The sequence below is a fragment of the Aspergillus niger genome (genome assembly GCF_000002855.4).
Source record: "Aspergillus niger supercontig An13".
NCBI lineage: Eukaryota > Fungi > Ascomycota > Eurotiomycetes > Eurotiales > Aspergillaceae > Aspergillus > Aspergillus niger.
This window is the reverse complement of record NT_166528.1, coordinates 520,351-537,030: the sequence shown is the minus strand read 5'-3', so window position 1 is coordinate 537,030 and position 16,680 is coordinate 520,351. Positions and strand designations below refer to the sequence as shown.

Sequence of the window (16,680 nt, the reverse complement as noted above, 5' to 3'; positions counted from 1 at the left end):
TTAATTCGTAGACCCGCCACGTTTTGCTATAGTCACGCGCACAGAATTAGTCGTGTTTTTGGCAGAGAACGTGGCATTGCTATCGCATTGTCGCCTATTCTATGTTCTTCTCGGTCCTTCTAGCTGCTCTCAAAGTCCATATACAGGTTCTTTTGTACATTTGTCTATAGCTCGGGTCTGGCGGCAAGGCAGGAAAAGATAACGAATCTGGTTGGCAGTGAGCGCCACCTAAGCTCTACTCACAACCATTTGCGGAGGCGCGGCATTTACGTCTCGGGAAATAGCTACTCCAATCACTATCAACCATTAACAGAAGATGTTCCGGGTCCTTCCATATGCCGCTTCCCCTACAGCAAGGAAGCTAGGCCAGTTCCAGCATACTAAATAGATATTTACCCTGAGACTAGGTGCTAAGCACACCGTCGAATTATGCTTTAAAAGGTAAATCCTTCTAAACGGAAGCCGACAAGGATAGATCTGGGTAAAGCACGCGCAACCAAAAGACACTCCCTTATCCTCCCGAGTGGCGAATCCTTGGACGAGCTGAAGATCGCATGAATTTCTGGAAGATGCGGACTGACAAGTTCTGGTTCGACAGGCTGCATCAGCTCAAAGTCGACCATAGTAACGGCGTTGGTTGCACAGTCATAGAACACATTGTGCTTTCCAGAATCAATACAGACAAGTGAAAGTTCTCGGGGGACCTTTATGGTTTTGTAGACTTCAAAACGAATATGAATCTTTGCACTAGCTGGAAGGGTACTCAACTGTGAAATTAGGAATTTGCCCTGGGCCTGAGAGATAACTTGAATGTACCCCTTCGGCAACAGAAAAGAATAATAAATTCTCGCCATGATTCATTTACAAGAAAAACGAACCATAGCCCTGCGGCCTCTCAAGTCTAACATAAACGGACATTTCTTGCGTATAACTATAAGAAATGGAATCAGTCTTGTAATCATACCCTCGGGCTGCTTTTCAAACCTTCTGTACCAGCTTTCTGGCCAGCATTGGCTATGGCTGGCTCACCATTCCAGGTGATATCATATATAGCCCTTTCCTTACTCTGTTGTATAAACCTTGTGTAATTGATCGTGTTTGGAACATCAGTACCTTCCGTGCGATAGATAATACTTTCTAGTCCGATTGATTCGCCCGAAGTATTATCTTTGGTTTTATTTCAAATGCAGCAACGGTGATAGCCGTGCTCGATCCTGACTGTGCTATGACGCACATATTCTGACTTTTTCTCCGCCTGTCAAGACTGGCATCATCGGATAGTGACTCAGAGAAATACAATACCTGCATAGCAAAGTATTTACAGAGGTATCTAGCAATTCAGAGCTGAAGTCAATAAGATTGCAGAAGGTCTTGATATTGACCGATCTTCCAAGCACAATTTATGCATGCATCACGGTCGTAATAACCGGCATCACTGTTCCATACACGATTCTTTTCTAGTCTGGATGGCTGTTGTACCCGTCCATTCTTATACACCTTATCACTTCCAGGTGTTGGGACTGTACGTGGCGTTTTCCATTGGCCAGGATGGCACAGCGGATCATTTCCGGTATACGGGATAATGCACAGATTTTAATCCTGATTGCCCTCGTTGTCCATTCAGCGCTGTTGGCTTCGGATATTCCCAGTCTTCTCGCGGAGTAATATCCATTGGCTCTTCACTGCTTGCCACCACCCATACATCTTGTCAGCTGGAGGCTGTCGATCACCGCGAAAGATTGCTATATACCTTCCTTTTTTGGAATGTTAAGTAGAGTTGAGAGGTGTAGGATGGAAGGAGATAGGTGGAGGATGGTGGTTTATATATATATTTTGGCAGTATTGATATTCCCGCTTGAAGGGCGATAATAGTCACTACCTCTGGGGAATGACCAGTGATCGGTGACTGAGATATATATATCTATACAATGGGATAATTCACCGTTCCATTCCAAATAGCACCTGCTCTGGCTGTGAATATCTATATAGTATACTGGAGATGCCTACATGTCTTGCAAATGCTCTGAATATAGGCTTATTAACTTTGCATAATATTTGATAGCCTCGGAAACTTGACATTAGGGGTGCGCCAAGGATCTGTCAGTCCATACCATACTTACCATCAGAGGCATTTAGTCTACGAGACTAGTTGTGTACTGGCCTCTCAGGACGGGCATTAAGATGCTGGTGTCCGCGCCCTATGCCTCAAATGAGTGATGTTATCATGCATATATAGTCAAGAAACAAGTATTATTTGACCATGATTATTGTGCCCGTGTTAGTGATAGGTAGATCTTACTTCTTAGCCAGGGCATGGGCGCTAGGGCAATGGCATCTCATGATATTATAGGTTGAGGAAAAGAGGGTTGTTGGGAGAAAGCGCATGAATGAAGGAGAGGAGCAAGAAGGGTCATTGAAGGCTATTACTGAGAAGAACAAATGAGACAACAGTAGCAGTCAGGTGATATGTTCTACGAAAACTGCAAGTATGTACAGCCCAGAGAATATAAGTCCTGGTGATTCATTGAGACAACAGTCTTAGGTTTTGATAACGGGTAGCGATAACTTCGTCCTTTGGTTATTGACTGTAGCATAGCATGATTACCTATTATTTGTGATAGCAAGCTGCGTGGATGTTCTCTCATAAATAGCAAAGTGGATAAACCCGATGTTTGAACCAGATCATAGAACTCGGGTTTTTTGCATCACTATACCTTCTCTGTGAATATCCATGTTTGGACTCTTGTCCAGCAGCGTATCCCTCTGCTCATCTTCGGCTCTCTATCTTTTTTCTACTAGTCTGCTTTGATTTCCTGGCCTCGTGAGCAGCCTATTGTGTAATCGTGGGGAAAATACCAATGGCTCGGACCAGAGATTGTCCACCAAGTATTCAGCATCATACCGATGCCACGATGTCATACAAGCAAATTTGTGAATCTGATGACTTGATGTCAATAGCCCAGCCACTCAGGAAAGGGTGGACCGGATTGCTTGCAGGTGGAATGCGGGGTTGCGGTTCAGTCGGATGTCGCATCATTGGGATACCTTGCTAGAGAGGCTTCGGCTAAATATTTGGAGAAGAAATAAATAAACAACTGGGATGAGGAGAAGCATTTGCGGGGAAATTCTGCCTGACGTATTTATATGCCGTGAAAGTATTTGCGCCATGGAAAGAAGGATGATGTATTGTGAAGACGTGTAGTTTGGAAGAATCAGAGGGCTGTAGATAGAAACATCATATAGTCGGGTTTTCATGGAAGCCGCTGTTTCAGATAAGCCTTGCATCCAAAGATAATGTCCATCCCACACGGTAAATGGATATTATTCAGTATTCATGCCAGTTCCTGCGAAACAAAGTCCCCAACTGCCTGAGAAAAAGCAACCTCCAAGGTCCCTGATTGGAGATTTGTAAAACAAACTGCCGGTCGTGTCGCCTTTCTACACGTGTCCGACCGACCCAAATTGACGGGACAATTGAGCCTGTTCTAAATTAGTCTCGATACTTCATGCATCCTGTCCCGTCCATAGCCATCGTGCAGAACAGCCAAGAATCGAAGGAAGGCTTGTTTCTGTGCTGCCTACCACTTGTAGATCCGTGGACATTTCTGAATTTTATTTGCTTTTTGTGATTGCAATTTTATCTTTTGACTACAGTGACCATTACTGTCGAGGCTATGATGTAGGGGCTATCAAATAAGCAAGCAACAATGTCGATCTCGTGGTGCCTTCCATTTCCTGCGTGTATCTTGCAACAGCCCCAGTATCTTTTTATCCCCAATCATCCCCTCATGGTGCCCCTCCCCCTCATGCGGACCAAAGGCCGCCTGAACACCCTCCTACGGGCCTCCTTCCGTGGTCATCTGCGAGATCTTCATATCCACCGTTTCCAAGCCAATGCCCCGCTCCCGCACATTGGGTCGATGCATCGACACGCTGTTCCAGGCAACGACATCATGTTATTATAGCTGGAATGATTGTTGGCTGTGCCATGTTTGAAGGACCTTGAAGAAAGTCAAAATGTCTTATCCGGGTGATTAACCTATAATTGGCCTGGCGGCACAACAAGACGTTGTTCGTTACAGAACCGGCGTTGACAAACGAGATGCTCTTGCGAATTTCCTTTCTAGCCATCTTCGTCCCGGCTATGGCGAAGCAGAAAAGTTTCGATGATGCCGTCAGTAGCCTGGACGCGGACTGCCTTTGTCCGATATACACTGCTCTATCACAATACACATTCTCTGGTACACCTGCTGGTGGAAGCTATAACCATTCAATATCGGTGACGGCCTTCTTTGCCGAAGAAAGCTATATACAGACTTTGACGAACTTTGACAGCATATGCAACAGCACCGTGGAAATCGCTTCTATGTATGCGAGTGCGAGGGCAAGGTGTGATGGAAATAGTCCAGCCGCTAGTGTATCATTCTGGCAGGAGGTGTGCGATGTCGACATTTCATCGCTTGAAACCAATAGATCGACAACTTACACCTCAATGTCTATTGTGGATCCAGATGTCAATACGACTGCCTCTACTGGTACCATAAAGAATCCCGTTCTCTTGAGCGAGTCATACTATAGGCGGGCATACAAAACATGTGTATGTACATCTGACGTTCAATCCATAAAGGCAGCCTAACTCCTACTACAGGTAATTCATGATAAAGCACTGGGTCAGGATATCCGCTTTGGCTGGGGACTTATGGGGTACTGGGTAGCTATCCTGGTATTTGGGATGGCGCAGAAGATCCTCAGCCTTTGGTCTGCTAGGCGGGCTCTTGACTCAGGCAGGGATGCTGAAGCCAATGCAGTCTCTGGACCCATAGAATGCAAGCAAATCCCTACCCCGCTGTCTTCAATCTCTTATGCTTTGCGTACCTATATTGTTGTCCCAGCAAGCTTCACCCCCATATTTTCTCATCACCAGCGACTTCTCTACGGACATAGTATCCCCAAACGACTTGATTTTCTAATTGTTTCCGGATTCTGGATTCTCTGTGTCCTCTTAGCTTGTGTCAACTACAATGGAGCTATCAGGTAAGACCCTCGCAACTCCCTATGTTCCTAGCTAACAACACTAGGACATCGACCATGCCCCAGCGCAATTGGCATTATACGTCCGATCGGACGGGAATTCTCGCATACGCTTGTCTACCGTTCTTGTGGCTATTTACCGGGCGCAACAACATCTTCCTCTGGGCAACCAACTTCGACATTCAATCTTTCAGCACGTTCCATCGGCATATAGCATGGGCGTGTACACTACTTGCCATTGTTCACTCGATTGGTTATAGCATCATTCTAGCAGACTATGGTAAGCCTTACGTCTTCACCTCAACCACGTTACTTACAGTTTAGAGGACGCATACCATGAAGCATGGAGCCACAAACCGTGGTACATGGGTGTAATAGTGAGTATCAATACACCTTCTCCTTAACTAAGCTAATAACTTTCAGGCCATTATTGCCATGTCAGTATTGTTAATTCACTCCGTCACCTGGCTACGTCGCAAGTGGTACGAGGTATTCCTCCTTTCCCATATCATACTCGCCATTGTAATTATATATGCTCTATTCCAGTAGGTCTATTCCTTCCCTTCCTCACTCCAATACTGACCCATTAGACACACCCGCCCCGACGGTCCCCAGTGGAACCCCTACCTCCGAACCGTAGTCGCAATATGGATGTTCGATCGCATTTTTCGCATAGCCCGGATCGCATACTGCAACCTTCAAATACGATTTAGCGAACTACAGATCTCCCTCCCATCATCATCGGTCACATACAATCCTGACAGCGATCTAATAATGATAGACACTGAGGCACCTCCACATCTTGCCCTCAAACCAGGTCAACACTACTTCATCTCGCAACCACTCAGCGTACATTGTTTGGAAAGTCACCCGTTCGCACTGGGTGCATACGCCCAAGCATCATCCCGTTCACTGAAGGAGAAAAGCAGATTGACCTTCTACATCCGTCCTTACAATGGATGGACGAAGACCCTCCGTGATCGTTGCTCCAGGGCCAAGAATACCATACAACCACTCCTTCTACTAGAAGGTCCATATGGCCACACCGCACCACTGCATACCTTCGACACGGTGCTGCTGATTGCCGGTGGAACGGGTATCGCAGCTACGCTGCCATATATACTCGATTATGCCGCTCGGTTAGATTCCCAAGCCACGAAGACGACCAGACTCCATCTTATATGGTCGGCTCGTCAGAGGGATGTGTTCACTACTGTACTCTCTGATGAATTGAGCCACGTGTTGCAATGCGAGGGTGTCACTATCAGCTTTTTCTGCACCGGTGGTGATCCGATGTCACCGATTGAGATTGAAGCTATCGATAAGGAGGTTGCTATTAACACTACATCAAATATACATTTCTGCAATGGTCGTCCTGATATCCGTGGAGCCGTGGAAAATGAAGCAGAAATCGCTCGCGAGTGCAGCACGAGGCTTGGGGTGCTTTGCTCTGGACCGGGTATGATGGCAGATGAGTGTCGGTTAGCGGTGTATGAGGCCATGAGAAGGGGGTGTCGTGGGATACGGTACTTCGAAGAAGCTTTTACTTGGTAATTTCCATCAAAATGTCTATCTCACTTGAAGATCCTGAATTACGGATTCAGCGCTCAAATTTACCGTTCTCAGGTTCTGTGATTGAAGGATAGCCGCTGATTATAAAGTGAACAAAGAACCCATAAAAGCCAACTAGGAAGTTACATTCGAAAACAAGATTATATTGTGTCTCAAAATCAAGAGTACAGAATGAATAAGGGAGCGGCAAACAGCTAGCGAATAACCGGAAGCCTTCTTCATGCCACTAGAGATGACAATCGATTGGGCCACCTTTCCAACGATCAAGACTAGAATATCACCTTAGTGCTATCTGCTTATACACACTTGTCCCCATGAACCATATCAGAAGATACGTACTGGGATTCCCCAAGGGTTTCGACTCGCTCGCATCAACCGCTGAAGAGGAAGAGAACATGTCCGGTCCTCCAGATTCTGGGTGCAGAAAGCCATATACCTTTTCAGTGTTATAATACTTGATATGCTTGATATTTTAAGTAGGCATTGTATCTGGGCTGGCTAGTGTTTAGTTGTGTGACCGCAGAATTGCTTGAACTGTTAGCGCACGCTTTTGGGATAAGTTTTATCTCGTGTTTTAGTGCTTTCTCGTGAAGGGAAGCCTTTGTGATTGTCATACGGAGTGTTTATATGTTGCAGAATGATCGCGAAACTATAAATTTAAGGGTTGCCACTGGGGGTTTATATTGGTGACGCTTACATCAACTTAAATAATGACGTGGCCATACGCCAGGAACAGGGTATGTTGCATTCAATCGACTTCTTTTCCAAGTATCTTGTGTACAATGAAAACTTGTATAAGCTCGCGGACCATGTACTAGGCATAAGGGCTTTAGAGTTCCTCAGCGCCGGTTTCTCTGCTGGTTGCTGTTCCTAGGACTTTTGGCCATATGGCTTAGACATGTATATGGTATGTTGTGACGTGCTGGCTTACGCAAACTTATACAGGAACAATCACTCGAAATGAGTAGAGTATTGGGAACTGCCGGTCTCGAAACAAGCATTAGTCTAGCCGCCTCATCCTTGTATCAGCCCGACTGGGATGCTAGCATATAAAATACTATATGCGGAATATCATCCAGCTGCCAAGGAAACACGTCAATAGAGTTCCGCTACCGGTAGTGGCTCGTAAGGATAATATATTGTACCTTACTGATGATGGTGGAGAAGAGAAGCTCCAAAAGCAACGCTTGCTGTATTCAGGTATCATGCAGATCTCTCTACTCCTTCGCCCCTCCTATCCAACTACCCCTGTCCTGTATAGCATGCTTACCAGACCTCCGACTCCCTCAGCCACTGCAACATCAACTCCCTTCTCTCCTCCCCATCCGTCAACTCACCCCTCCCAAAGCCATCTCCCAAATACATTGTCTCCTTCTTCTTCCCACTAGCCTCCCACCTCACCAACCCCTCCCCATTCGGATTCCCATATTTGATGAAGTTCGTCCAATACGCCACCATCACCCTCTCAATCTCAAAATCCCGCTCTGTCCATGGCATACCCGGATAATTATACGGCAAGTTTCCAAAAACATAGTACATCTCACTCCCATGGAACGCACCCAGGCTCTGCCCCGGGGGAGCATGGTCCCAGAAATACGTGTACACAGGAGCTGTAGCGCCGCCGGCGTACCAATCTAGTGCCCAAGCCCAGGTACTTACTCTGCCGAGATCTGCCCAGAAGGCGTTGTTGGCAAGGGTTGTTGATTGTGTATCGTTGGCCGGGTAGAGGGATAAGAATTCCTCGGCGAGATGGGGGAAAGGCGCGAACATGGTGGAGAAGTTCGAGCGGAAGGTGGACAGTGTGTACCCCGGGTCTGTGGCGGCGCCGGACTCATCTTTGTTGTTGCCGGTTAGGATGGGGATATTGGGGTGGGTGTTGTTCGAGAGGGTAGAGGCGTAGGTGTGTGGGAGGACGTAGCCGTCCAGGACGGGGCGCCACTCAGGGGGTTCCATGAAGGTGGTGACGTTTTGGTAGTTTGTGTTGTCGAAGATGGTGGCATTGAGGAGGTCGGTTGTTAGGAGGGTTGAGACGGGGAGGGCACGCATTTCGGAGAGGCTTGATGCGTTGAGGGAAGTCATCACAGAGAGGCCAGAGGATTCAGCTTCGTCTTTGAGACGATAGCTTGTTGCCAGGCTTCCTGTTAGGGGGTCACGGGGAGATCGCGCGCCACTTTCGGCGATTACTCCTGATACAAGACCCTCTGCGAGAGGGGAGTACATCATGTCGAGGGAGCAGGAGGAGCCGGAGGATTGGCCGCCAATGGTAACGCGGGCAGGGTCGCCGCCGAAAGAGGCAATGTTGGCTTGCACCCATTCCAGGGCGGCGATGATGTCGAGGAGGCCGTAGTTTCCGGAGCTGTTGTGAGGGGATTCGGCGGAGAGGAGAGGGTGGGCGAGGAAGCCGAGAGGGCCAAGGCGGAAGTTGAAGGTGACGATGATGATGTCTTGCGAGGCTAGGCCGCTGCCGTCGTAAGTTACGACGTCGCCGGAGCCATCGACAAAGCGGCCGCCGTAGGCCCAGACGTAGACAGGGAGCGGGGTGGAAGGAGTGGTGGTTGGGGTCCAGATGTTCATGTAGAGACAGTCTTCGCTTTGGTCGGTTGAACCGGTCGTCCAGAGGCCGGTGCCCATGTTTAGGGACTGGGGGCACTGAGCGCTGAAGGCAGTTGCGTTGTACGTGCCGGTCCATGGCTGGGGCTCGACCGGGGGCTTCCAGCGGAGTTCACCAGTGGGAGGTGTAGCGTAGGGAATGCCTTTGAAGACTTGGACGTTGGGACGGTAGGGAGATGTTGTGCCTAGAATGTCGCCATAGTTGGTGTGAACGATGGGGGAGGTAAAGGTGTTGTGAATGGGAGAGGATGCCACTGCTCCGACGAGGAGCAAGAGAATGAGAAGCATTATGTGGTTGAGGCAAGTGAGGCCTCTACTATTCCGACCGGTAACCCGTGCGAGAGTGAGGGTTATGGGAAGAGGGCTGTTCAGCTTTATATGTCTACAGCGGGCGTAAGCCGCCAGAGCTTGAAGATGATCTACAACTCCGCGATACCTGCATTCTCCTATCTCCATACCCCGCATAATCCCCATATCTAGTCTGTTCTCAAGTGGTTGGTTTGGATAGTGGGCCCGAGCATTCAACCCGATGTTTGTTATGCAGGCAGTGTGAGGAAACGAGATGCAGCAGCCGCGGGTATGATCAACACGGACGGCTGATATTCAAAATTATGTCCTCGGCAATTGGGCCGTTCTGGCACTGCTGCCATTTTGTACGTCTTCAGGTCCTTCTCATACGTAGAATCGCATTCTCCTCTCCTTGCTTCATTATGTGGAGGGCATCCGTGACGTCTATACACAGGGATAATGTTAACAGAAGCTGTGCTTGACACTTCTGTAAAATTAAGCCCTGCACCACTTGCCCCGCTCAAATCTGAAGAAGTTATCTGGAGCCAAACTCACGGATATATCTCAAACCCGAGCAATGCGGGGGCTCGCAAGAATTAGCTGCTTTCGTTTATTATGACCGAAGAGGTTCGGGATAGGCATCCTAGCTACACCGTATTATATGGAGAGACCGGCTTGGAAAATGCTTCTCTGCCGCCCGCTCAACGATTCTCGCGACGGAATTCCATTGTATTTCACTAAAAGAGAGAACGGATTTATTACGAAGGCAGCAGGTCACAATATTCAAGCTGTCTGTATATCATGGAGTAATTTCCAGTCGGAGGTCGGTCATCATACCACCTCCGACGCGGGGTAGCGGGATATTCTTGTTTTGCCAGCGGTATGTCAAGGGGAACTAGTCTGAACTGGTTGGTGCGATTTTTGACTTCTCGCGCAGGGTGCGTCCATACTTCATGAAGACGAACGGTATCGGCAATGCCAGGCAAGCAATGCCTCCCATTAAACTAGCAGCAGGTCCCACGCCGAGATTGTGGAACATGGGCTTCGCCGCCAACGGCAGCCCCGCCGCCAACAAGGATCTCAGTATGGTGGTTGCTGAGATCGCGCTCGCTGCATATGGCCCGTAGGTGTCGATTAAATAGTTGACACATTGCTGGAAGATGATGTTGTTTCCGGCACCGACGAATACTGCATAGATGTTACAATATAGTCTTACATCGTCGGAAGATTTTATGGCATACCTCCTGCAACTGTGGGCAGTACCCACGAGTACTTTGGTGCTGCAGTCCATCCAAGCCAAAAGAATCCTGCTGGCAGGACAATTCCCCCAAGTACCAGCGGGGGAAGTCGCGCTTCAGGAACGGCTTTTCCATCGTTTTCCATAACCGCTTTTGCATACTGTGTTCGATACGCAAAGGTGATTCCGACAGCGCAAGCTGTGCCGACCAGGATCCCGAGAAATGGCAAGGAAGCAATCACTGGACTGTATCCACGTTCCTCTTCAAACACAATGGGGTACACCTGGAGACATAGATAAATCAAACTATATGAGAAAGATGCATATGCCGCAACGCAGGCCATGATGCTCTCGCTTGTCAACATGCTAGGGGAGTCAGAGACGGTTCACGACTTAGGTTAGGCATGGTGACACACCGTAATGGGCGAATGAAATGTTTCGTGGCTGCATTCTCTAGATTAATGCTCTCGTGCTCATGAGGGTGCCAGTATCTCCTATCTCCTGTCGTCCTGCGCATTCTCTGTGCCTTATTTCTCAACAAGACAGGAGAATACGTTTCAGACAGCGTCAAGGTGGCAAGGGCGAATAAGCCAAAGCAGCAGATAGCTTCGATATACATCGTCCCTGAACTTTTTAGTCCACGCAATAGAAGCTCCAATGCATGAGACTTACAGCGCCATCCAAGTTTCGAGTTTGCCACCACTGCAGAGCCAATGAGAGGTCCGACAGATGGCCCTCCTGTGATACACAGCATCATGAATGCCACTGCTATTCCTCGCTCTTTCGGTGCGTAAACGTCGCTTAACGCAGCATTTGCATTGCTAATGGGTGCAGAGCCAAATATACCACCAATGAACCTGGTAATGAATATGCTGGCAGCGTTCTTGCTTACTGCCGTTCCAATGCTGAACAAGCCTAAGCAAAAGAGAGCTGGAAGCATTCCCCATTTGCGGCCATAAACCTCGCTTATTGGGCCCCATATGGTTGGACCAACCGCCCAGCCTGCAGAAGTGAGCAGATGAGTCTGTAGTTGAATGAAGAAGTGACGAACCAAGGATGTACAACGAAGTCGCAAGCACTGCGACCTCGGAGCTGATGTTGGTATACTCCGCTATATCTGATTGTCCCGGAGACAATATGGATGAAGCCAATGCCGCAACAAAAGTGAGCATACTCAATTGGCAGGTAATATAAACCTTGTGCCAGCTGCCGAAGTTCCTTGGGTCGCCAGAATCACCCTTTTCGAACTTGACTATAAGATCAGGATCCGACAGTGGCGTTGTGTTCGTGTACGCATGACCGCGAATGACTCCAGAGTGTATATCATGGTGCAGTTCTGGCTTATATTCCGATAGCGGTAGATTTTGATCGATCGGGTTCGGATCATCGCTGCTGTGTGCCATGATAACCTGTTGGGCCGCTTATATAGATGGATGTATAGAGGGACGAACAAACAACGAAGTCTCACCAAGGACAGGGAACTGCAGCTGAACGGAGATGCATTGCGAAGTAGCCATGACCAAACGCAAGCGCATTATAAGTGAAAACCTCAGCATACTGGAGAGAGGTGAGAAAAGCAACACTCATCCATGCAGCTGTTGTGTTCCCATTGCAGCGAGCAGATCAGCCAATGACAGTGCTGGTTGGGGGATAGTCAACTGGCCGTAAGAGGTCTAGTGGCGGCCGCTGGTCCCACAGGCAGTTGACTTCATCACGTGACGTGTCCCTGGCATGGCAAGTTGACAATCCATCTATAAGACACCGTCGTCATCCATGTCACGATCGGGCACGATGTCTTAGCGGCGGCCGACAGCCCCAGTGAGTTACTTGATCTTGTCCTTTGCTAACATATGGCTCTGCTGTGTCCCTTTCAGCACTCTACGTCCGAGACTGACAGCCCAATTATAGGCCGATCGGCATTTCGATAGATTCGCTTCTCGATCGCAACTGGCTTGTCGAATAATTTATAGTGAGGGAAACGGAAAAGATGACAGTACCCGTTACTGAGCGAGCATTGCAAGTATGCCTGACCTGCAAATTGAGAAAGAAGGCATGCGACAAGACACTGCCAACCTGTGGGTACTGCACCAAACGGAACCTGCCATGTCGATACCAAGCTCCTCCGGCGGCTGAAGAAACGGGCACAGAAGCGACTACTCAGATAGAAATAAATGCGATCTTGCTACAGATGGTTTCCCTGTTTGGCCCACCATCGGGAAATGTGTCCACAGCACCCAGAAGGACATGGTACCAAGTATGCCGCATCATCCAATTGGCAGACCTCTCGTTGCAGGAAATCAGTCGCCGGTATTTCAGCAACTTCCACAAATGGCTTCCAGTAGTATCGTACGAAATCTTTCAAGGAACTTTGGCCCAGTACAATAGCCCGTCTTGCCCACCACCGGTGGACTATTCTGTCCTTGTGCTGGCTATGTGCCTGGTGACCCTGCAGCCGTCGAGACTCAATACACACTTAACACCACATAGCCTATATGCCACTATGAAGATGCTATTCGCGGAAGCTCAAGCCATAATATGTGCCTCAACAAATTTACTTCAGGCTGGACTGCTCATCGCTGCATATGAGTATGCCAACGGTCGGCCTGAGGCAGCGAACATTACGATGGGGACTCTAGCCAGAACCGCTTTTGCAATTGGGTTAGCAAATCCCAGCTCCTGGCAGACAAACGAAGCTAGTAATATCTCACTTGAAAGACTGGAGCGCCTAAATTTGTGGTGGGGTGTAATCATTCTCGAAAGGTAGGTCAATTACAAGAAGATTTTGCACACATAGGCTCACCCAGCCTAGGCTTATTCTATGCGAGATCAAAGACAAGACACAACGACCTACAACAGAATGTCCATCTTCTAAGTTTCCTCTGCCGAGTGACCTCCAGCCTATCCAAGCTAGCCATCAATCAGTAGGAAGCTCCTCACATGAAAATCTGCCTTCGAACCAGGACAGGAAACCCTGTGTTTTTGGCCATCAGGCACGAGCTGTGCTCCTCCTTGATCGGGTGTTGGCAGTGCGAAGGCTCCCCCAAGCCGATAGTGGTAGAACGGTAGAGATTCGGCAACTCGACGAGCAACTGCAAAGCTTTCTTTCAGAACGGATAAATACAGCTACCGCGGAAATTGGCCATGATTGCAGTCCTATAGCATCTGCCGTGAGGTATGTCAGCCGTAATCTCCCTGCCTTGTGACCCGAAAGGGAATGGATATCCCTAGTCTGAAGGACCGCGCCACTCGGCTGCAGCTAACTGATTCTGCCAGGGCGCTTTGCCTATTACATCAGGAAGTCATAGAGTCTCCTTCCAACACCGTTGACTTGCAGAGTCTGCAATACTCACAGGCGGCTCTAGGAATGGTATCTAATGTAGTGGTGGATGTCGCGCGCCACCACAAAGCGCAAATTGCGTGCCAAAATTCCCATGCCGATCTACTACCCCTGAGCTGCTCGTACACTCTGCACATGGCAATGAGACATATTCGGGATTGCAGGAAGCTAGTCTGCCCATACAGCCGCTCTAGCGACCTGAACTCTCTAGTGCAGCTGGATCAAGAATTTTCCGACAGATGGAAAGCCTGAATCCCCTCTTCCTGCAGTGGGCATGAGCGATTTTCGTGATAGGAAAAGCGGCTACGGGGTTGGTCCAATCCAAGGGCAAAGCAGAGGCCCACCGCCAAGCGAATGGCCGCAAATTCCGTCCGCAACAGCCCAATGAAGGTGCATCGTCGTTATGTCTTAAATTGCGATGGAGACGGATTAGATTGCTCGAATCAGGATGGAGGCCCGACGGCCATCAACCGCCGAACATCCGGCTGCTCGACCGAATTCGGAGACATGGTCGGAGCTAGGCGGGAATAGCCGTCCAAAGTCACGATAGGTCGCTTGTACTGTGTAGAAGTCAGACCCTTTGGATCCAGCGTTCGTTGTGAATGGCTCCACGCAGCCTTTGCTTTGACCAATTTGGGGCTGAGTCACTTGGTCGATGATGACTGGCTATACCAGTGCAAAGTGTGAGCACCATGCTTACACTATTGCCTTAGCCTGGCCGTTGAAGCTGACATGAGAGGAACAGGCAGAAGAGAAATGCTGCCTTGCCTCTTGGGGGCCAATTTAACCTCCCCAGACTGCGGCACATCCGTCTTGGACTTGTGCTTCTTTGCAACTTACGTTATAACGAGTCTGTGAACAGGAAAACAGACGCCCGGTCAGTCAAGATGAAAGGTGCGGCGCTAATTCCTCTTGCGGCGGGCATTCCTTTTGCCCATGGCCTGTCTCTCCATAAACGCGACGGGCCTGCCGTCGTTCGTATGCCCATTGAGCGCAGGAGCGCCCAGTCCTTGCAGAAACGAGATTCTACGGTCGGTGTGACTTTGCAGAACTGGGTATGTTAAGCTATACGGCCGTGAAGTATAGATCATGCTGACAATCGCTAGGATGCGACCTATTACGCAGTCAACCTGACGTTAGGAACACCTGCGCAAAAGGTATCATTAGCTTTGGACACTGGCAGCAGCGACCTCTGGGTGAACACCGGCAACTCAACTTACTGCTCAATCGACAATCTATGCACCCCTTATGGCTTGTACAATGCCAGCGAATCGTCTACTGTAAAGACCGTGGGCACACACCTCAACGATACATATGCGGACGGCACAAACCTTTACGGTCCTTATGTGACCGATAAGCTCACGATCGGCAACACAACAATCGATAATATGCAGTTTGGGATCGCCGAGTCAACGACTAGTAAACGTGGGTGAACCGTTTGTCCATGAATGATCGTCGCTGACTAGGTCTACTATAGGCGGGATCGCCGGCGTCGGTTACAAGATTTCGACCTACCAAGCCGAGCATGACGACAAAGTCTACGCCAACCTCCCTCAGGCCCTCGTCGACAGCGGTGCCATTAAGTCTGCTGCGTACAGCATATGGCTAGATAGTTTGGAGGCGTCGACTGGCTCCCTCCTTTTCGGAGGTGTCAATACAGCCAAGTACAAGGGCGATCTGCAGACTCTTCCGATCATTCCTGTGTATGGCAAATACTACTCCCTCGCCATCGCCCTTACGGAGCTCAGCGTTGCGACCGACTCCAACTCCAGTAGCTTCACCGACAGTCTCCCCCTCTCTGTGTCACTCGATACTGGCACCACCATGACGGCACTGCCCAGCGACCTGGTCAACAAGGTCTACGATGCGCTCAACGCAACCTACGACAAGACATACGACATGGCCTACATCGACTGCGACACTAGAGAGGCGGATTACAATGTAACATACAGTTTCTCCGGGGCAACGATCACCGTGAGCATGAGTGAGCTGATTATCCCCGCAACGGAGCCGGGGTGGCCCGACAACACGTGTGTCTTGGGCCTCGTGCCTAGCCAGCCGGGCGTGAACCTGCTCGGTGATACATTCCTGCGCAGTGCGTACGTCGTGTATGATCTCGAGAACAACGAAATCTCTCTCGCCAATACCAATTTCAATCCAGGCGACGATGATATCCTCGAAATCGGAACGGGAACGTCTGCTGTGCCAGGAGCCACACCGGTTCCCTCTGCTGTCTCTTCTGCAACTGGAAATGGACTGATCTCGTCTGGCACCGCAGTGCCCACGCTGTCGGGTGTCACAATAACTGCTACAGCCACAGCAACCGGCTCAACCGGCACTGGCTCTAGCGGTGGTTCGTCGGCTGAAGCCACGAGTACTTCCTCGGAGGGCGCTGCGGCGCAAGCTACGAGCAACCCGATGAACCTGCTCCCAGGACTTGCGGGTATCGGCCTACTTCTCGCTCTGTAACGCGATTGTACCTACTCAAATAGATATCACGACGAGACTCTAATGTAATAATGTGGTATACAATAACCCCAATATCTACATTTCCTTAACCGTAAACTGCATACTCTACACCAAATCCACCACCAAAATACATACC

The 16,680-nt window shown here is 49.2% G+C and overlaps 7 protein-coding genes across 7 annotated transcripts, besides 2 other annotated features; 4 read left to right on the top strand and 3 right to left on the bottom strand.

Annotated features, from left to right (window-relative positions):
- Window positions 1-94: 94 nt before the first annotated feature.
- On the bottom strand, window positions 95-854 carry An13g02200 (hypothetical protein; the record flags this gene model as incomplete). Its single annotated transcript, XM_059743879.1, has 3 exons — window positions 95-207; window positions 244-361; window positions 582-854. 3 exons carry the CDS (start codon window positions 852-854, stop codon window positions 95-97), a joined length of 504 nt encoding a protein of 167 aa, XP_059602102.1.
- A 1,067-nt stretch (window positions 855-1,921) lies between these two features.
- Window positions 1,922-1,981: a sequence feature (Short protein (An13g02190, CAK41618.1) was converted to a misc_feature.).
- A 139-nt stretch (window positions 1,982-2,120) lies between these two features.
- Window positions 2,121-2,132: a sequence feature (Short protein (An13g02190, CAK41618.1) was converted to a misc_feature.).
- Window positions 2,133-4,102: 1,970 nt separating this feature from the next.
- An13g02180 (uncharacterized protein) lies at window positions 4,103-6,585 on the top strand (the record flags this gene model as incomplete). The annotated part of the gene is made up of 6 exons (XM_001396319.1): window positions 4,103-4,597; window positions 4,649-5,034; window positions 5,079-5,311; window positions 5,356-5,408; window positions 5,455-5,576; window positions 5,622-6,585. The coding sequence occupies 6 exons, from the start codon at window positions 4,103-4,105 to the stop codon at window positions 6,583-6,585; spliced, it is 2,253 nt and encodes a 750-aa protein (XP_001396356.1).
- A 728-nt stretch (window positions 6,586-7,313) lies between these two features.
- Window positions 7,314-7,656, top strand: An13g02170 (hypothetical protein; the record flags this gene model as incomplete). The annotated part of the gene is made up of 3 exons (XM_059743878.1): window positions 7,314-7,340; window positions 7,478-7,510; window positions 7,549-7,656. 3 exons carry the CDS (start codon window positions 7,314-7,316, stop codon window positions 7,654-7,656), a joined length of 168 nt encoding a protein of 55 aa, XP_059602101.1.
- A 213-nt stretch (window positions 7,657-7,869) lies between these two features.
- Window positions 7,870-9,501, bottom strand: An13g02160 (uncharacterized protein; the record flags this gene model as incomplete). Its single annotated transcript, XM_059743877.1, has 2 exons — window positions 7,870-8,741; window positions 8,775-9,501. The coding sequence occupies 2 exons, from the start codon at window positions 9,499-9,501 to the stop codon at window positions 7,870-7,872; spliced, it is 1,599 nt and encodes a 532-aa protein (XP_059602100.1).
- An 895-nt stretch (window positions 9,502-10,396) lies between these two features.
- An13g02150 (uncharacterized protein) lies at window positions 10,397-12,141 on the bottom strand (the record flags this gene model as incomplete). Its single annotated transcript, XM_001396316.1, has 5 exons — window positions 10,397-10,689; window positions 10,743-11,104; window positions 11,155-11,362; window positions 11,411-11,740; window positions 11,790-12,141. 5 exons carry the CDS (start codon window positions 12,139-12,141, stop codon window positions 10,397-10,399), a joined length of 1,545 nt encoding a protein of 514 aa, XP_001396353.1.
- Window positions 12,142-12,725: 584 nt separating this feature from the next.
- Window positions 12,726-14,327, top strand: An13g02140 (uncharacterized protein; the record flags this gene model as incomplete). Its single annotated transcript, XM_059743876.1, has 3 exons — window positions 12,726-13,498; window positions 13,548-13,910; window positions 13,967-14,327. The coding sequence occupies 3 exons, from the start codon at window positions 12,726-12,728 to the stop codon at window positions 14,325-14,327; spliced, it is 1,497 nt and encodes a 498-aa protein (XP_059602099.1).
- A 635-nt stretch (window positions 14,328-14,962) lies between these two features.
- An13g02130 (uncharacterized protein) lies at window positions 14,963-16,544 on the top strand (the record flags this gene model as incomplete). The annotated part of the gene is made up of 3 exons (XM_001396314.3): window positions 14,963-15,130; window positions 15,182-15,500; window positions 15,553-16,544. 3 exons carry the CDS (start codon window positions 14,963-14,965, stop codon window positions 16,542-16,544), a joined length of 1,479 nt encoding a protein of 492 aa, XP_001396351.1.
- Between the last annotated feature and the right edge of the window lie 136 nt (window positions 16,545-16,680).